This window comes from Octodon degus, unplaced genomic scaffold (assembly GCF_000260255.1).
Source record: "Octodon degus isolate 3935 unplaced genomic scaffold, OctDeg1.0 scaffold00076, whole genome shotgun sequence".
NCBI classification, from domain to species: Eukaryota; Metazoa; Chordata; class Mammalia; order Rodentia; family Octodontidae; genus Octodon; species Octodon degus.
The window spans coordinates 2,523,127-2,542,191 of record NW_004524652.1 but is presented as its reverse complement, the minus strand read 5'-3'; the positions used below and the strand labels follow the sequence as shown (position 1 = coordinate 2,542,191).

The following is a 19,065-nucleotide window of genomic DNA, read 5'->3' as shown; positions in this document are numbered from 1 at the left end:
CCAGCCACGCATCGCCACTGCAGGATGCAGATGAAGGGTCAGATGAGTTCTGGCCCCTCCGTTACGTGGGAGAGCAGGGTCATTGCAGTGCACTAGCTCTGGTCTGCTGGCCTGGAAAGTTCTCTAAGATCATTAGGAAGCAGACAGCGAGGAGCGGAGCAGACGCACGTCCCGCTACCACGTGAGAGGGGCCAGCTCCCCTCGGAGTCCAGTCCTTGCACGCCATCGAGATGGAAGTGCCATGTGCACTCTGCCACCGCTGGAAAGCTTTCAGAGAGCAAGAGGATGTGCTCGCGATGCGTGGCGGATCATGCAATGCTTCTCCCTGGGAGGGGCGCTGAGAAATTAAGTGCTGAGGATGGACGGAAGCTCAATTCGCACCCCACACCTTGGGCAGCATTTGGCGTTCTTGTGGCTGAGTGCACGGGATGCATTTCGAAGATGCCTTTTTCTAAATGTCAAGAAATGCTAAGTAGTTCCAGGGGCTGATGAGGCCTGCTGTAGCCGCATGTAATAATACTTACTACGTGGCTACATGTAATTTATAGTATATACTTACATTAATGCAGTGTTTTTATCCTTATGCAATATGTATTAGAAAGATATGTTTAGCCACCTGTGACCTACTTGGAGAGACTAGAATTCTGCTCTGCTACAGTTAAAAGGATTATTAGCTGCAGGGGAAATGGGACTTGGGCTTGTATTTTTCCACTATTACATAAGCAAATAAAACCACCAAACTGCCATCTTTATTTAAATACCCCTGATGACACGTGGCACTCATCCTCGGAAGTTGCCATGTGTTCCTGTCCTATAAGAAGCAGCAGCCAGCCTTCCGGGGAGAGAAGTCATGGCAGACAGCAGCGCTGGGCTGATGGCACGATGGCCGGCACCTAGGGAAGGCTCACGAGCTCCAAACCACAAAGGGAGCCAATGTATCACCCACGGCCGCACCCCAGGTCTGTGGCCTGCACCTCCCTGTGTCTCTGGCTCATACCCAGCCGCCTTGCAGATGCTCCTGAGTGAGACCTGCAGGCCTTGTGCAGCCCTGGCTCGAGCTGGGTATCGGGAGCCCTGACCCCTGGGGTGCAGAGGCCGTGAGCCACAGGGAGGCACAGACCCAGGCGCCAGGGGCCCAGAGCTGAGGTGTGGCTCTCAGCTCTCACCAGGTGCTTGCAGACTCAGGATGAACAGAAAGAGAATTAGTCGGGCTCAGGATAGGCCGTCTTTGTCGTGCTGACAGCTTGCTGGTGGGGCCGGGTCGCCAGGGGTACAGCTCGTCATGGGACAGGTCACTGGTGGGGCTGGGTCACCGTGGGGACAGGTCACTGTGGGACAGGTCATCATGGGGACAGGTCATCATGCAGACAGGTGATCATGACCTTGTTCAAGGACTGTGCCCCTGTGGTCCTCTCATTGGTAGCTGCGTCACCCAAATCAGCCACAAGGAGCCTCCTTGCCCGAAGGACAGTGGGACACCCTGCCTCAGTCCTTTTGGGACTGCTCACCATGTACTGGAAAACAGCTTAGAAGAACGGAAGCAGATCCATCACTCCAGGGTCTGCGGCAGCAAGGTCAAGGTCAAGGTCAAGGTGGCGAGAGCTCCTTCCTCAAAGGCAGATGACGTCTTCCCCCCGATCTCCCTGAGAGGAGAGGGAGCAGTTTTCTGGGGCTGCCACACTCAGCCCCCAGGCACCTCTGAAGCCCCTTCTGAGCTCATCACCTTGGGGTGAGGGTTCCATCTTGTGAACTAGGGGGACTCAGACACGCAGACAGCTTCATTTGGGCCCAGGACACGATGGCACTAAATCCATCAAGCCCCAGAGTGTGGGCTCCAGCCCATCAGCCGTCTCCTGGGCTTTCTGATGTACTCTCTCCAGCTACGAATCTAACAGTCACCCCGGCGAACCTCGTCCCAGCTGAGTCTCGTGTCTGACTTGATGCTAGGAAATTCTCCGTGAAGTAAATGCACATGCACTTAAGAGAGACACGACGCCACACACAGAGGGGACGCGGAGTACATCGAGAGCATGTGGTCCCTGGACTTGGCCCAACATGGTGCGCATGGTGCATGTTCCAACTTGAAGTTTAGGGTCTTGAGCCAAAAGTGGCCGAAGAAATGATCCAACACCTGGAGAGGCAAAACCTAAGGCTCAAGTGTAGACTGATGCACAGCTCTGAGTCACCCAAATAACCACAGAGCACGATGCGCACGTGGTCACCCATTCGCCTCGCCGTTGGAGGCCTTTCACGGTGAATCACGCCCCTTCAGCCCTGGGGTACGGAGCCCAACCCTTGCACCATACAGTGGATGAAATGTGCCCCCGAGCCCCAGTGCTGCAGTCCAATCGCAGGGCACTGGCGTTAGGAGGTGGCCCTAACCATTGCACAGGCACCACAGGGGTGGAGCCTCGTGAGGGGCTTCAGTGCTATCCCCAGGGCCACTAAGGGCGGCTGAGTGCCCTGACCTGTGAGGACAAGGAGAGGAGTGCTGACCCTGGCAAAGCAGGAAGCAGGTGGCTCCAGAGCCCAGTTCCAACCAGATCTGGGCCCAGCCTCAGCCCTGGCCTGGCATTGTCCCGAATCAGGCCACCCTTGGGTCATGGCTTGCTCCCTTCAAGATCAAATAAGACCCCTGTGCACCCAGACCATGAGACTCCTGGCCCACGCACTCCCAGCTCATGATGGTGCAGGCCAGGGCTGGTATGTGCACCAGAAAGCATGCACCTGGCATTTCTGGACGGGCCACCACTGTGTCTCTGACCCTTTGAAGGATGAGCTCCTCTTTCCCGGAGCGACAGCACCATCTTCACCTCCACCAGCCTGCCCTGTCTTGTTGTTGCCACCCATCACTGAATCTGCTCAATTCCAAGACTTGGCTAAAATTCAGATCCTTGGCCTCTCTGGGAGACCTAAGATCTGAGCAGCTGGGGGCTGCGCTTCGACCACACCTGCTGCAGGTCCTCATCCCAGCGCCATCTCTACACACAGTGCACACAGCCTTGGTGCCGCTCCTGACTGTGTGGTGCCTGGGGCCCCTCTGTGGGGTCCCTGTGGAGTGGGGTAGAGTGGATGGTGTGGGGGGAGGTGTGCTGGGGTGGCCTGTGGTGGGGCGGGGTGGGGCAGGGTGGGGTGAGGTTGGGTGGGTGGGACCAGACAGGATGGGATGCAAGATCCCACAAATGAGCTACCAGATCCCTTCCACACCCCGCCACACCCCCATATAGTGAGAAAATGGAAGAAAAAGAGAAAGAGGGGGGAAGGGGGAAGAGAGGGAGGGATGGAGAGAGGAGAGAAGGGGGGAGGAGGGAAAGAAGTGGTGGAACAGAGAAATGAGAGAGCCCCCTGTGGCCTCCAGCAGCTGACCTGGCCAGGGCTGTAAGTCACAGCAAATTGTCACTCAATACTATGAGAAATCTGCTGACACCAGGCTTCTCACAAGTGGGACTGGCCCCTCAGGAAGTACTGAACTCCCCGTCACTCCTGGAAATGGCCAGCCGAGGCTGAGGGGTCACTTGTCAGGGCAGCCATCCAGGCACACCTGCCCCAGGACGGGGTGGACTGCCGCTGGCCCTGGGATCCGCCTGACCCTCTCCCTCCGTGCTGTGTACCCTCAAGCACCTGGCTGCTGCGGGACCAGGTTCTCAGCACAGCATGGCTGGCTCCCCCCCACCCGCAGCACCCCGTGCAGGCAGCTGGCCCCTGGGGATCCTGCGCCCCTGTATGGTTTCCTCTTTCTGCCTTCCCTCTCGTCCTGCAGATCTCTTTCTGTCTTCCTTTGCTCCGTCCTCTCCTCTTCCTTCCCTCTCCCTCCTCCCCCTCCGCCCTCCGCCCCTCCCAAGTTAACCCCCCTCCCCCCACCCCAGCTGGACCTGCTCTCTGAACTCTCCAGGGAGATCCTCCCAGGACATGGCCTTCCCGCCCTCCTGTGAGGTGAAGACCTTTCCTTACATGGTGCAGTCTGTGCAGGGGCCCTGCTGACCCCGAGGTGCCTGCCTGGTGGTAGAGTCGGGTGGACCTGGGCTCGACAAGCCCGCTTCACAAGCCGAGCCCACTGGTGGAGGCAGAGGAAGGCGGGGGCAGCCCAGTGCGTGGTGGCCCCTGCAGTCTGCCCGCCAGGACCAGTCAGGCCTCCAGCCCTCTGAACTCGCCAGCTGCCGGCACAAAGACGAGGTGGGCTGGGCAAGGCGCTCAGTGCAAACCGCGGCCTGGGGTGCCGCCCCAGTGCTTCTGCCTGGCTGCCCCGAGCGCCCCCGCCAGAGCCAGTGTGGCGTGTGCTGGCTGCTACCTCAGCAGCCCGCGGTTCACGCTGGCTCTCCTGGGCTGGGAAGGAATGCAGGCTCCTTTCTGCACCCCTCACCTGAGGCTTGTTCTGTGCACCCCACCCTCCCTGCTCCATCTCTGGAAGCCAGAATAGGCGAAGCCTTCCAAGCAGGTGAGGATGGAAGTCACCCTGGAAACTGCTCTGTGCCCGGGCCTGCACGGTTCTGTTCTGTCAGTCACGCCTCCCGAGCACCATGGGCAGCTGCTGTCCCTGCGGGCCTTGTCCCTTGCCATGGGTCCCCTCCCCCTCCCCACATAGATGCTGGAGTAGCAGCTCCGTGATCAGCAGGTTGTTTGCACCGTTGCCCAGCCTCCGGTTCCACCGCCCGCAGGTGCTGGACAAGCACTTCCGGAAGGGCAGGGTCACTTGTCGTGGGTAGGGTGCGGGGAAGGAGGCTGAGGAACCTGCTCTGTGTCCCTCCCAAGCAGGGCTGGGGCGGAGCGGCAGGAATAATGGCTGTTACTTTGCGGCGCTTTCCCTGGGACCATTTTTTCAGCAGGAAGAGGTTTTCATTTCAACTGTGAACGTGAAATTAGTCATCTCCCCGCAGCCCTCAGCCCAGAGTTCCCTCAGCGGAGCTTGCTCAGAGGCGAAATCGCAGCCTTCCACCTGAGCTCTCCATGGATGCAGTTCATTTCGGCATCCTTACACTCTATTTGGGCTGCTTACAAGACATCTGAGTGGCTTTTTCTAAATTGGAGATCCCCTCAGATGGCCCCAGCAAATCAGCTACGCTCCCTCCGTGCTGTGTACTTGAAGGGTACCCCTGAGCCTGCATTGAGGATGCCCCGAGTGCGCGTCCTGCCTGCAGCGGGCACGTGCTTCACAGGTGCAGAGCCACAGAGTGGCCTGAGCGCCTAGGAGTAGGATACGGCTCCCTGGGGACACAGTGTAGAAAGATCGCTAGGACCCTGCGTTTACTGTCTATCTACCACATTTCTCCCAGGTATCTCATTCCTTTGTTGTGCTTAGTGATGGCTCACCAAGGGGACATCTGTGAGTGCCCTCGGTCACCTCTGAAGCCAGGCTGCTTGGGGTGAGAGCACAAGGAACTGTGCCAAGGTGACAAGGATGTGTGGCATCCAGTGACCGAAAAGAGCGGGGGTGTCTCTGGAAGCTGCCTTCCCAGGCTTCAGTTTCCCACAGTGCCGAGGTCAGGATGAGAGAAACACTGTCGTTGCCCAGGGAGCTAAAGCATAGCTCCAAGATTACACAGTCATCACCCACATCCACCTCTCACAAAAGGGGAAGTCGAGCTCAGGGCCCTGCAGGAGTCATGGCCAAACAGGAGTCGTTGTCAGCACTGCCGGTTGCCAAGCCACCAAAACTACATCTGGCTAAGTTAAGCCAGAAGCAATGCAGGAAGTGACAAGCAGCAGGTCACAGGGACATCTGAGGCCAAGGGGCAGGCCCAGGGGTTAACAGGAATAGGGCAGTCAGAAGGCAGGTAACAGTCTGTATGGCCTCGAGGGGATGGGTCAGCCATGCCAGCTGTGGCCATGATGGCACCTGGCCATTCCCTCCCTCCCTGCTCTGCAACACATGTGGACAAGGACCCAGAAAGGTACTTCCATCTGGTCCCCTGCACTGTGGGCCTGATGAGCAAGCACAAGGTGTGTCACCTGGGCTCTAAGCCAGGGTGGCCAATGAAGCTGACTGGCCACCCAGCCACAGGTGAAAGCAGGAGGATGTTCTGAGGGACACAACACCGGGAAGCTGCAAAAAGGGGAATCTCGTGCACCCCGGGGCTGTCTGTATCACTGTCCCCTCATCCTCCAGCATGAGACCCACACAATGCTCCTGGGAGAACAGAAGAGAGATGAGAGCAGCTGCCCTCCCCCTACATGTAGTGTGATGACCCATCACACTGGGCCACCACCCCTCACATCTAGCGCTGACATTCATGTAGCCCTGGGCCTTGGCACCTCTTACGCTACCAGGATGACGGAAGCTCTGCTCTTTGGCATGGAGCCAGTTCTCTTCAGCTCATCTGCTTTCCATCAGGGATGGTTTCAAGGTGCTCCATCATGCTTCTTCTGTTGATGTGAAATGGTGCAAACACACAAGGGAATTGAGAGAGGGATAGTTCAGCAAGCATGTTTGGCCTGCACCTGTCTTTGGAATGGGAAAGGGCCTCTGGGAATCAATGGCAGTAGCTGAAGGCCATACTGGACTGCCCTCCACTCTGGCAGCATTTGACTTCCTGTTGAATAGCACTTGACTTCCTGTTGAATAGCACTTGACTTCCTGTTGAGCAGCACTTGACTTCCTGTTGAATAGCAATTGACTTCCTGTTGAGCAGCATTTGACTTCCTGTTGAGCAATGACAAGCACCAGCTTCATAAGTACTGTGTTCAGCTTGCAGTAGCCCTCCCCAGAGCTGAGTTCTCTCCTCTCAGCCCTCCTCCTGCTTACCTTCTGCTCTACAGAGCCTGCAGAGCCACCTAGATGTCCCTTTTTGTGATGAAGCCTGTAAATGCTGCAGGAAAGGACCCAGAGGTGTGTTTTCAGGAGCACTGGCTAGTGAGCACATGGGGGGCCCAGGAAGGTGAGGCTGGAGGCTGCAGTGAGCGAGCTGGACCCATTCTTATGACTCCTTCCATTTCTTCCAGACCCCAGAATCCACTAAGCCTCAGGCCACCCTGGCAACCAAGGAAAGGGCTCTCCTGTCAAGGAGTTACCCCTTGGGATCTGCGGCAGGGCCCAGCGAGAGCCTGAGAGTCTATCCATGGAGAGTTCGAGCAGTGGGGCCATGGACAGGTGTCTATTGGGTACTCAGGTGTTGGAAGGTAACAGTGGGAAGGTGAGGCTGGCTGCACAAAGAGAAACCAGAGGAGCAGCATGTGCGAGAGTCTTGGTGAATGTGGCACGTTGGTAGGGCAAGCAAGAGCCCAGAGTGGCAGGGGATGGGGGCAGGAGGCAGAGGATGGAATGGGAGGGGACATGCACGCCAGGAACCCAGGAGAGGGCTCCGGGTGGTATTCTCGGAAGTCAGGGAGGCTTTAAGGATGCAAGTGACCTGGGAGTTGGACATTTTACCCAAAGGGCTCTCTATCTGCTGGACAAAGAACAGATCTTAGCACAGAGAGCAGAGTGTAGGGGGAGAAGCAGCCTCAGCTCCCGAGGGAGAAGAAGGGTCTTGGGCCAACTGGTCACAGGGAAGACAGACAGGAGCAAACAGACCCCAGGTCAGTGGGAGGCAGCAGGATGAACAGAGGGTGTGAGTGGGTGGTGCACATAGGTGGTCTGCATGGAAAGGAGCCACCCCCATGACACTCCCCTTCCAGGCTTGAGGGCAATGGTGTTGTTTGCCCAGTAAGAAGATGGTCAGAGTTCGATCCTCTGCATGCTGTGTCAGCTCTGCCCCCAGGGCATGCTGAGCTGGAGACTGAGACTGGGCGTGGTGGTACGTGCCTACAATCACAGCACTTGGGAGGCTGAAAACAGGAGGATCACTATGAGTCCGATCTGTGTAGTGAGACCCTGCACTAAATACATTTTTTTAAAAAGAAGATGGTGATATTCACAGGGAGTAGGAGCAGCATGGAGCCTCATGCCCCATTTTCCTACCAGTGCCTCGGTATCTGGAATTGAATCCCTTCTGCAGAACTCCTGGCACCAGCTCTGGCTCAGAACAGAGCAGAAACAGCCCTCAGCACACCAGTTCTCCTGGGGTGTGGGCAGTGAGGCCACCTCCAGTGCCAGGACACCCGGGGTGAGGTCAAAGGGCACTTGAGCTGTTGGGCAGTTTCTACCCACATGAGACTCACCTGGCAGCTGCTGGCTTGTACAAGACTGCAACCCCTGTACTTGAATTTGTCCCCTAAAAAGACAGAAACACGGCTCTTTCTGCTCTGACTGCCTGCTGGGATGCCCTTGGGAGCTAAGCTGAAAAGAAGAATGATACCTGGGCCACCCAGAGCTCTTGAGTCTGGGAGGAGGGCGACGGTGGCCTTTTAGAGCACATGGGGCTCTGAGCTCATACAGGGGGTTGTTGGCTTTATTGCACAGTGTAGACCCAGAATGAGTGTGATGTGTACCCCAGTACAGCAGGAAGGGCCGCAGCAAGGCTCAGGAGCCAAGCGGTTCCCCTGCATGCCTCCCCATGCCTGGCGCAGCCCCAGAAGCACCTGACAGACAGGTGGCGGGTGCCCGTGTGGGATGCTGGGTAGAGGATGCCTCTGCTTCCAAAGTGAAACTTCTCTTTATCTGCTCTTCGTCTTGGCAGTTAGTGCAGGGCAGACCAGCAACTCATCAATTACAAACATTAACCATAAATTACACTTTCACATAGTTAATTCAGCCTCCTCATTATGTATTTAGTAGAGCTTAGCCAGCATGAAATTCAGCGCAGACTCTGGAGAGGAGCCAGCCTGTGTCTCTGGTGATATTTGGAAAATGCGAGGTTGAGCGGTGGACTCGGAGCGTGCCTCCGCTGGCCAGGTTCCAGCAGGTTCTGCTCCAGCCCTGCTCCTGGAGTGGGTTCAGCCCTTCTGGAGGAGCTGATAGCTCCACAATGTGCTCCTGCCTGCCTGCCCGCCCAGCAAGCCGGGGTTCTGATCTCCTCTTGCGCAGGAATATTAACCTGACTAGCAGAAGGAAAGGGCAGCGTGAAGAGCAGGGGCTCAGCGCCCAGAAAATCCCCCATTCTTCACCCCAACAAATGTTTGCCAACCACCTCCTGTGGGTCACTGTCATGGTGACACACAGGTGACAGAAAGGGACAATGGTCCTGCTGCTGTAGAGCTCACACTTGAGCAAGAAGAGGCCAGTGCTGAGCCACACTCCACAGAGAAGAGGGGATCGAAATGTGCAGTGAATGCTTAAATGAACAACCCAGGTTACGGTAAGACATCGCCACGAATCCCCCTCAGAATCTCCCTCCTGCCACTCGCTGCAGCCACGGGGGAGGCCTCTCCCCGAGTTCCGCACATGCTGCCATCGTGAACATGGTGAGCGCTGCTGCCGCCAAGCGCCGTTCAACAGGAGGGGGGACCCATGAAAGGCAACACTGTCCTTGTCCACCTTAGCAAGCAGACCTGGCACCACGTGACCTTTGCCTCTTCCCCAAGGTCAAAAGAACCATGAAAGGGAATCATTTTGAGTTGGTTCAGGACATCAAGGCCACAACGGTAGCACAACCGAAGACCCTTGGGGAAGAGGACTCCAGAGCTGCTGCAGACAGGAACAAGAGAGATGGGACAAGTGGGTTTGAAGCAAGGGGACTATTTTGAGAGGGCTTCATGAAAATTTTCCCTTACTGCACTTTTAAAAACTTAAATCAATAATCAGTTATTTTGGATGATAAACATGTGATGTGTCACGTGGTCATGTGGCCAGAGCAGCCAGTGAGCCCCAGCTAGCAGGGGGCAACGTCCTGCCTGGGTGAGCCATGGCCGGCAGGGTGTGCAGAAGGATAAGCGTGGCAGCTACGTGGTGCACACTCAGGCTTCTTAGGCATACAGAGGAGAACGGCAGGAGAAATGGTGGAAGAGACTGGCAAAACAGCGGAGAAGGGAGCCCCGGGCAGGCCGTGGGAGGTGAGTGCTGTGAGCCCCACACTCAGATGGCCACTAGCAAGCACTCGTCGAGCCGTGTGTCACCTGGGTGTTACCCAGCTGCACTGTCCAGTCCGCAGACAGTTCACACTCCTCCAGGTCTGCGTGTGCCAGGGCTCCTAGGCCCCGCACCCCTGCCACCCACAGACAGAAGCTTGGCCCGGGTCGTCTAGCTTTGCTGGGGCTTCTCTGCGTGAAACAATATGCCTTGGCTCAGCCTGGGAGAACAAGGTCATCCTGGCAACAGGCTGCCAGTGACACGTGGCCCTCGGGGCTCTGGCTCTTCTTCTGGCTCCTCCTCCAGGCAGTCTCATTCCTCATCGTGCTCGGTGTGGCCATTGTCCAGCACTGATTCTCCCAATGCTTTGTGTCCACTGTGGCTTCCATCCTCCCTCAGCCGGCTTTGGAAGCCTGTGCGGGACCTCGGCCAACACCCCCCAGGGCTCTGCACCGCTCAGCCCTCCTGGCTGCAGAGTCTGCAGTCTCCTTGGTCCTTCTCTGCCCAGCTCCCAAGCTGCTTCTGCACCATGTCTGCCATAGCCTGCTGCCAGGGGACAGCACATCCTTAGGAAGCAAGCGAAGGAATGGTGGCGGCCAGAGCACTTTGTCCTGCTGTGTAGCAAGCGGTCCTGAGCCTGCTGGCTCCAGCTGCTGTCTACTGCCTCTCCTCTGGGGCACTGCTTGGGGTGGTGACAATGCTCCAGTGTGGTCGCTTGCCATCGGTGATGGGGTCTCCTCCACGAGCCCCTGCACCTGGGCATCATGGGTCACAGGTCTCAGAGCAGAGCTCTCCCTGGAGAGAGAGCCAGTGCCCCCATCGCCCCAAAGCCTTGGAAGTCCCGCAGCCTCACCGCACAGCACTCTGCAGGCCAGAGCCACTCAGAGCAGCCCCGACTCCGGCTGCCTGCTGACGGGGAGCACAGCCAGGCCAAGCATGTTAGACCTGGAGACAGCTCCACAGGGGAGCACGGGGCTCCCGGAAGCAGAGGCTGCTCTCAGTAGCGGCACGAGGACGCTGATGAAGGGAGACAGAATGGGCACGGGGGGAGCGCAGCTTGCGCCAGCTTCATTTACTTGTCAGTGATCCAGAATTACTGTATTTTGTAAAAGGAAGTACCACCACTGAACACGGCACTCTACAAACCAGATGATGATGCCTTGTGCCGCCAGAGACTCTTGGTTTGGTAGAGGAATGCAAAAAATAGTAACAAGAGCAATTTGTGTTGTTTCAGGCATTGAGGGTGAGGTTCGAACTGTGCCTGAGTTCTCTGGGGCAAGTGCTGCAGCCACGCGCTCTGACAGCAAGTGCCCACAGAGCAAGCGGCGGTGGATTTAAGACTCTCAGTGTCTAGTTTCTGCTACAAACCACAGAAAGCAGGTCACTGGGGGAAGGTGGACACTGTGCTTACATAAGGCCCTCAGCCGATCTCAGTGCGCCATCGAGGTCAGGAGGCAAAGGGGTGGCTAACTCACTTGTCCCAGGTCACCCTCCACTGAGCAGCAAAGCCATAGTTCAGACCTAGAGTGCCTGCCTGTACAGCCCTGGCTGGAGCATGCACCCAGTAGGAGCCAGGAGAGAGGCCACAGAGAAAGCCTGCCGCCCATGGCAGTGACACCTGGCCACGCCACCCACGCGGGTCATTGCAGCTTGGAAGGCCCAGTATCTTTGTGTTGCCTCTGAACACCGGCCATTGGCACTATGCAGCCAGGCCTGCCCTGGATGCTTGGGTCATTTCCAAGCCATCAGCCTCGACGTGCTGTGCAGAAAGGACTCTCTGATCACTTGCTTGTCTCTCGCCTGTTCATAGAGATCAAGTAAAATGTAATTTTAAAATCCAAACTCGTACTCCCATCCAAGTGGGCTTGCAAACAGGGCAGCCTCCGTAAGCCTTGCTCCGCCTACCGGCCTGCAGAGTCCTGGGCCCGGCTCTGCCCCACATGCAAAGCGCAGAAAGCACGGAGAGCAGGGGAGACTCCCGCTAGGAAGCGCCAGGTCCTCCCTTGTTGCCCTCCAAATTGGCCGCCAGGGAAGGGGCGATGTCCCCGGCCCACGAATCAAGGACACCAGGACCTGCTCCTTGTCTGGAGAGGCTGCTCTTGTACGGTGGCTTCTGTCCAACATTCTGGCACTGTAGCCTCCCAGCTATTTCCTGTTTGCTTTTCTCTGCTCCTCCTGGAGATTCTGGGGCATTTGTTTTTGTTTGTTTGTTTGGCTTGTTTTGTTTTAAAGCTATTCAGTACTTTATTTTTTATTTTTAAGTAATTTTATAGAGAAACAAATAGCAATGAGACCGTTTCAAAACCAATTACTAGCACAGTTTCAATAACTAGTACATTGCAAATTGTTGTCTTAGTGGTTATTCATTGTACAAGATGCAGACATGATATCCTGTCCACAAACACCATTAGAACAAATCTCTCTATTCATTGAATTAAGAGAATGTAGCTGTATATCTATCCTAACTATTTTGAATATACAGATACAAAATGGTCCTTCATTGGTATCCCCCCTTTTTTGTTTAGCTTTGTCAGACATGGGCATTCCATTGCCATTTAAATATTGTAGGTGCATGAATTCAGCAAAATAATCCAGTAGTCCAGTAGTTCATCATAGTAGTGGGTTATCCCTAGGACTGGCAATGTCAGAAGTTGTTGACTTGAGCCTTTTACAGCTCAGCATATTAACATGGCTTTACTTTTTATACTTCATTTTTATACTTTTCTGCTAGATGGTTAAGACCAAGATAAAGCAAGATCTATATAACAAGAAATGTAACTTTTGTATCTGATAAAGTCAGTCAGATCCCCTCAGGATTTATCCTGAAACCCTGTACCGCAGTTTGTAGATCCTTTGTCAGTGCCACATTGTGGATGAGTCACGGCCATTGCTTGACCATTTGCTCTCTGTGAAAGCCTGAGAGAATGTTTTCTCTCCATGTGACTCTCCTTCGGCACACACTACATCATTGATCACGTTGCTCTGTGACCCCATAATCTCCTTAATCAAAAAATTTGGGACACAACTGAGTTACATGGTGTTACAGTATAGGCTCTCCCATGTCCTGAGTCCTCACTGACCTTGAAAGGCTAGGGCCAAAATGTTGCCTGGAGGGATCTGGGGCATTTGTTCCATTCTCTTCTTGGTTAGTTTTCTGTCGGCTACTGTTTGTAGCCAGAACCAACGCACTTCAGCACCACGGAGAGCTCCACCTCCCCATTGGGCCGGTGCAGACGGAGGAGCCCCAACAGGAAAATCACAGGAGGAGGAAAGATCAAAGAGAAGCCAGGGTGAAACCATTCAGTTCCCTGGAGCCGCTTCCCCATAGTGAGGGTCGTTCTGTGAGTCACTTCGCAGGCGATGAGCTGGCCCAGGTGGCTGAGGATACTGGGGCTCAAATTTCCAGGGAACAGGGGATGCTGAAGCTCTTTCTGACTTTTCAGTCCTAGCCTCCATTCTCCTACCAGGGAGATGCCAGGAAACAAAAGATTTTCAAACTTTAATGAGAACTTATTTTGCTTTTGCTTTTGTGAAGCAAATTTTGAAAATTCCTTTCAAGACTTACTGCTATAAATCCACGCTCTTGATTCCAGCAAGTGGGGGTTCTCGGTGCTCTCTGCACTCACTTAAGTGTTTAGATTCTGCACTTGATTACTCCTCAAGGGAAAAGCTTTTCAAACATTTGGTCCACAGGGAGGTGGAGGATGCTGGCCACCGAGAGAACGGAACGCAGATTTCTTCTTTGCTCAGTCCTCACCAGCCAGCCACGTCTTCAGCAGGACCCTGGCAGGCAGGCAGGCTCAGGGTAAGCGTGGGCACACAGACCTGAGTGTGTCCCACTCACGGCAGGTGGCAGATGGTACAGCCTCGAGGGTGTTGCCAGCCGACCCAGCAGCCATCCGCAGTCACACTGCGGAGTCTGGCCCAGTCTTCTGGAACACGGGGGAAGCCGACACCCACTGATGCCTGCTGGAGACAGACTCTGTTCTAGGTGCTTCTGCTGTGTTCATTCATTTAACCTCACCTTAATGCTACCGGCTGGGAAGGGTTGGGCGTGTCCATTTCTCAAATAGGAAAAATGCGGCAGAGTTGCTTACACTGATGCAGCCAGTAGTCCAGGAGGTCAGGATTTGAACTCAAGAAGTCTGCCTTAGTTATTTTTTTCTCACTGCAGGGACAAAATACCTGACATCTACAAGTTAAGAGAGAAAAGGTTTATTTCTGCTCACAGCTCATAGAGGTTTCAGTCCACAGCCAGTGGGCTCTGAGGTAGGGTAGCACAGCAGAGGGTGTCTCAGAGGAGAAACAGCCCATGGCAGGCAGGCGGGAAGTGGCGTGCAGCGAGCCGCGCAGGCTGCAAGCCTCTCGGTTGGTGCCCCCCACATGCAGGGTGGGGCTTCCCATTAGCCACACCCAGAGCTGCACTGGACTGTGGACTGATTAGCTACCACACACCCTTGACCCCAGCATCACACAGGCTACGTCACGCCATGAGCCCCCCAGTGAGAGTGCGGGGCTTTTGGGGGCAATCTAGACACAAGCTGCGACAGGCTGCCTGAGAGCTCCCAGCAGGGACCCTCGCGGTGCATCCGTGCTAGTCTGAATTTCCAAATTCTCCCCTCCCCCCTCCCTCGCTCCTCCCCCTTCCTTCCTCCTTGCCTCTTCCCAGTATTCCCTGTGTCTCCTTTTCTCTTTCATGCTCCGAAGCACCTCCTGGGGCCCGTGAGCATCTCAGACCGGAGCTGCTCTTCTGTGGTGGGGATACAGGGTGCAGGGTGGCGTTGGGGGCCCCCAGGCCCCTTTACCACTGCTGCACCTCTCAGGGTGTTGGGCGGTGGGGACCATGCTGTGTGCTCCTTAGCTCACACAGCATTCTTGGGGTCACAGATTGTGTGGAAAGCCCCCCTGAGGCTCGGAGGAAGTCTCTTAGAGAGGCAGAGGTGGGAGAGGCCACCCTTCTGGGGTCCCAAACCAAAGGCAGCAGAGCTATGAAATGTGTCTGGAGCTACGCATGCCTAAAAGATCAAAGCTTTGTATTTAAAACTCCAGGACTGGGGAGATAGTGGCACCATCCAGCCACTGAAACTGGGCATGGTGGCGCACACCTGTAATCCCAGTGCTGGGAAGGCTGAGACAGGAGGATCACCATGAGTCTGAGGTGCATAAGGAGACCCTGTATCAAATAAATAAATCGATAAAAGATTTCTTAAAACCTCCAAAGATATAGGAAACCCCAGATCCAGACTCACTGGAACAACTCCTCTCTGTGGAGCACATCTGTCATCTGGAACGTAGCAGGGATGCCCCTCCGAGGGACACAGCGGGACCAGGCTGCTGAGAGATGTGCCACATCGCCAACCAGTTTGCCCCCTGTGGCTTGGAGATGCCCTGGTGCATCCCTTGGGAGGAGGCAGACAGGCTGCGGGATCTGGGGAAGGAAAGCCACCGAGCTCCCTCAAGTCAGCAGACCAGGGAGCTGGCTCTGAGTCTCTTGCCCTGAATCGGCACATCCTCTCCGGAGGTGGCTCGGCCTGTACTCACAGGTGACCTTGCTTGGCCTCTAACCTCACACATGTTCCTGGGGTCCCCAGAACACAGAGCAGCTTCTTCCTCTCTCTGCTCAAGTCCCAGCTTCCTGAAGTCTGATGTCACTGCTGTCCAAAGCATGTGTCCCGTAGTACCTGGGGCTATGTGCAGCCCACTGGGCCTGGGGCTCTGCCCACCTCTTTGAAAGCTGGGGTTTTCCTCCAACTGCAAGATGTTCTTATTTTTGCACTTGGGACCCCAGAGGAAGCAGGTTGGCTTAAGGTGGGCACCTGGGGTGGGTACTGCAGTGCATCTGGAATGGGCATCCTTGGGGTCCCCCCTCCATGCACCACTGAAGGCTCGCAGATGCCAGTGGATCCCTGACTGCGGGATGGTGGAGATGGGAGCCTCGGCAACCATGCTGGGGTCTATCTGGGGCTTGGAATGATGCACACATGGGCTGGAGTCCACAGCATGCGACACACAGTGACTGCCTTAAAAGCAACAGTGTGTGTGATTCACGCACCTGTGCTAACCTGAACAAAATCCAGCAGGAAGGTCCTCACTGCTCCCCAGATCATCTGCCCCACCCCTTTCCAAGCCAGAGTGATGTGCCACTTGCCTCCCATCTGCCTGCTGTCAAGCCATGTGTGCTGTCCTACTGTGGGCCACAGAGGCTCTTGGAGGAGGAGGTGTGTAGGCTTCCGCAAATGCCCCCCACCCTGGGTCATGGGACGGCTGGCCACCAGCCTTCTGGATGGCATGATAACAGGCACAGTGGTGGCAGTCACATGGAGTTTAGGAGAGAATGCAGATGCACTGGGTGAAGCCCAGGGCTGTCTCCTCAGTGCCGTGACAGAGGGGCAACCCATGGGTTGCCCAGAGGGTCCCTGTGACAGTTGGGTCCTGGCTACCTGCAGGGCTGAGCAGAGGGTATGATTGCTCAAGAGACTCTGCAGCCAGTGGAGAGCCAGAGGGATGGGGGTGCAGGCCCTGCATTCACCTGGGAAACCGTGCAGATGGGAGCGCCCAGCTCTCCCTGGGCTCACCCTGCTGCCCCACACATGGCCTCCTGCTCCGCACTCGGCCCTGGCTCCAGGGCCTTCGCTCCCTTGCACCATTGGTGGCCCGTGGCTGGACAGACCGGGCCTTGCCTATTTCCCTTTCTGGGGGGATACCTGGGGTCTCAGAAGCTGCATCCCTCTGGGCCCCACCTCAGGCTCAGAGAACCTCAGGGGAGCATAGTGTCCCTGGGCTGGATCATTCCGCCCAGCCCTGCGCAGGCCTGGGGCATGCGGAGGTTGAGAGGATGAGCAACTGCTGCTGAGAAAGCCCCGGGACTGCTGATGGAGCCATGGCTGATGACCACTCGGCAAGAGACAGGACTGACTCAGCCACGCGAGCTTGGACCTGCTCGTGGGAGGCTGAACTCGCTGCCTCAGGGGCACCAAGTGCCTTCTTCACGGTGCCTGAGGAAAGGCAGGCTGCCTAGAGCCAGGCTGAAGATGGAGCCAACCACAGGCACCCAGGCAGGGGTGCAGAGGGGCACCCCAGCCCCTCAGCTGGGTCTTGAGGCTCCCAGCCCCTGGCCCACCTTGGAAACCCAGCCCCAGGCTGACAGCCCGTTTGTCTTACTTCTGATCCATTCTGAAGACAGCTATACCAGCCTGGCTGCCTCCTCCTCTCTGCCCAGCAAATGCCAGTAGTGACTTTGCCCACACAGGCCCAGAGAGGATCCCAGACTTGTGGGTGACACACTGTCTGGTGCAATGACTCATGCTCTGGACCACAAAAGAAGCCACAGAAAAAATGTAAATGAGCACGCAGGACTGTGCTCTGACAGAATGGGACTTCCGAAACAGGCCCCTGTGGGTTGGGCCAGAGAGCCCGGGGTGCATCTCCCGTCCTCTCCTGGTGCCTCAAAGTGTGAGGGGCCCTGCAGCTGTGCGGCAGGCACTGTGTGGTGGCACTGTGCACAGTGGGGGGTGCTCCATGGCTGGCTGGCTCTGCACCCCACATGCCGGAAGGCTGTGAGCAGCCACTTTTCCTTCCTGGGACTTCAAGAAGTCTGGGCCATTCCTCATGCCCAGAGTCCACAGGCTGAGCCTGCTGAAGCCCAGTCCAGGAGCTCTGGGCTGCATGGGGTTGGTCTGAGACAGGCGCAGGCACTGGGCCCCACTCACTAAGTGTCCCCAGGGGAGAGCTCTTCTTGTGGGGCAGCAGGCAGCACAGATCTCAGAGACAGATGCCTGACCAGATGTAGTACCTTCCACCAAGCACAGTGCTCAGGGCTAGTGTGGCTGAGAGAAGCACTCAGCCTCTGCACAAGGCATTAGGGAAGCACGTGCGTGCGCGCATGCACACACACACACACACACACACACACACACACGCACACACACACGCACACACACACACAGGCCTGACCCACGCACAGCTGCAGCCAGGGGATCCCAAGCTGTCCACAGTGGCTGCCTTGCACCGCCCCCCACCATCCCTGCCTCTGCAACCAGCCTCCATCTAGCTGCGTTGGAGGCCAAGGATGGAGCACACATGCCTCAGCCCCCCAGGGGAGGGGACCAGCTAGCATGGCCATGTACAGCATCTGCCAGGCCCTGTGCAGCTGGACAGACGGGCCAGAGGTGCACGGGGCGCCGGGTGCGTGCTGTGCCGGCAGAATGGACAGCACTGTGCTGGTAGAGCTGGACATGTCGGGGCAGTGTGGGTAATCCCAGCCCTCTGGGAGGCTGAGGCAGGAGGACGGCAAGCTCAAGCCCAACCCAAACAGTTTAGCAGCTTAGCAAGACTGCCTCAAACTAAAAAGCAAAAAAAAAAAAAAAAAAAAGAGTTGAGGATGTAGCTCAGCAAGAAGCAAGAAGGCCAGGGGTGCAGCCCCCAGTACAAGGAGAAAGAAAATAGGAGGAACAGCAGAAGCACAGGAAAGAGGAGGAGGGGGCAGAAAGGTGACATCAACACACCCTCCCGATGCCCACACCAGTCAACACACAGTGTTGGGCCCCTGCCCAGATCCTTAACTCGCGGGCGCCACATCCCAGCTGGCAGGGGCGACAGTCCAGGGGCTCTGCACTGCCCACCCACAGCTTCCCTGGGAGGGACTCCAGGGCTGATCGTGTGATGGGGGTCCAGGGCAAGGGTCTGCTCAGTGCAGCCAGCTCAAAGTTGTGTCCCATGGCATCTTCCAGAAGCAGCGGTCTGTTCAGCGAGGTGGTGCAGATGAACTTCGAGATTGCCAGCTTCAGCAGCCTGTCGGGGACACAGCCCATCATGTGGCAGGTGGAGTACCCACACAGGGGTACCTCTGAGGTTGCCGTGTCCGAGATCTTCGTCAGCCAGAAGGACCTGGTGGGCATCGTCCCTGTTGCTATGGTAAGGCGAGCTGTGGTGTCACTTTGTGCCCTTCCTCTTGCCCCAGGGTTGCTGCGGCTGCTTTTGTTTTGCTCAGTCCCTGTCCACAGCCCACAAGATCACCCTCACTGTCCCCTCCTCTCCTTCTCCCTGTCCCTCTCTCAGTCCCCTTCCCATGTGCAACTCTCCCTTCCCCTCCTCTCCTAGCTTCCTGGTGTCTATCATTTTATTTTGCTCTTGAATTTATGGAGGAAACGGCGACCCCAGCTCCCACCTCCTCTGCCCCAGAAGTG

At 56.3% G+C, this 19,065-nt stretch overlaps 1 protein-coding gene across 1 annotated transcript in view; it reads left to right on the top strand.

Moving 5' to 3' along the window:
• Tmem132c (transmembrane protein 132C) overlaps window positions 1–19,065 on the top strand; it is a 185,845-nt gene that overhangs the window by 129,590 nt on the left and 37,190 nt on the right. The window contains exon 4 of the mRNA XM_004635960.2: window positions 18,610–18,793. Within this exon, the coding sequence (XP_004636017.1) occupies window positions 18,610–18,793 (184 nt within the window). The remainder of the gene's footprint in view (window positions 1–18,609; window positions 18,794–19,065) is intronic.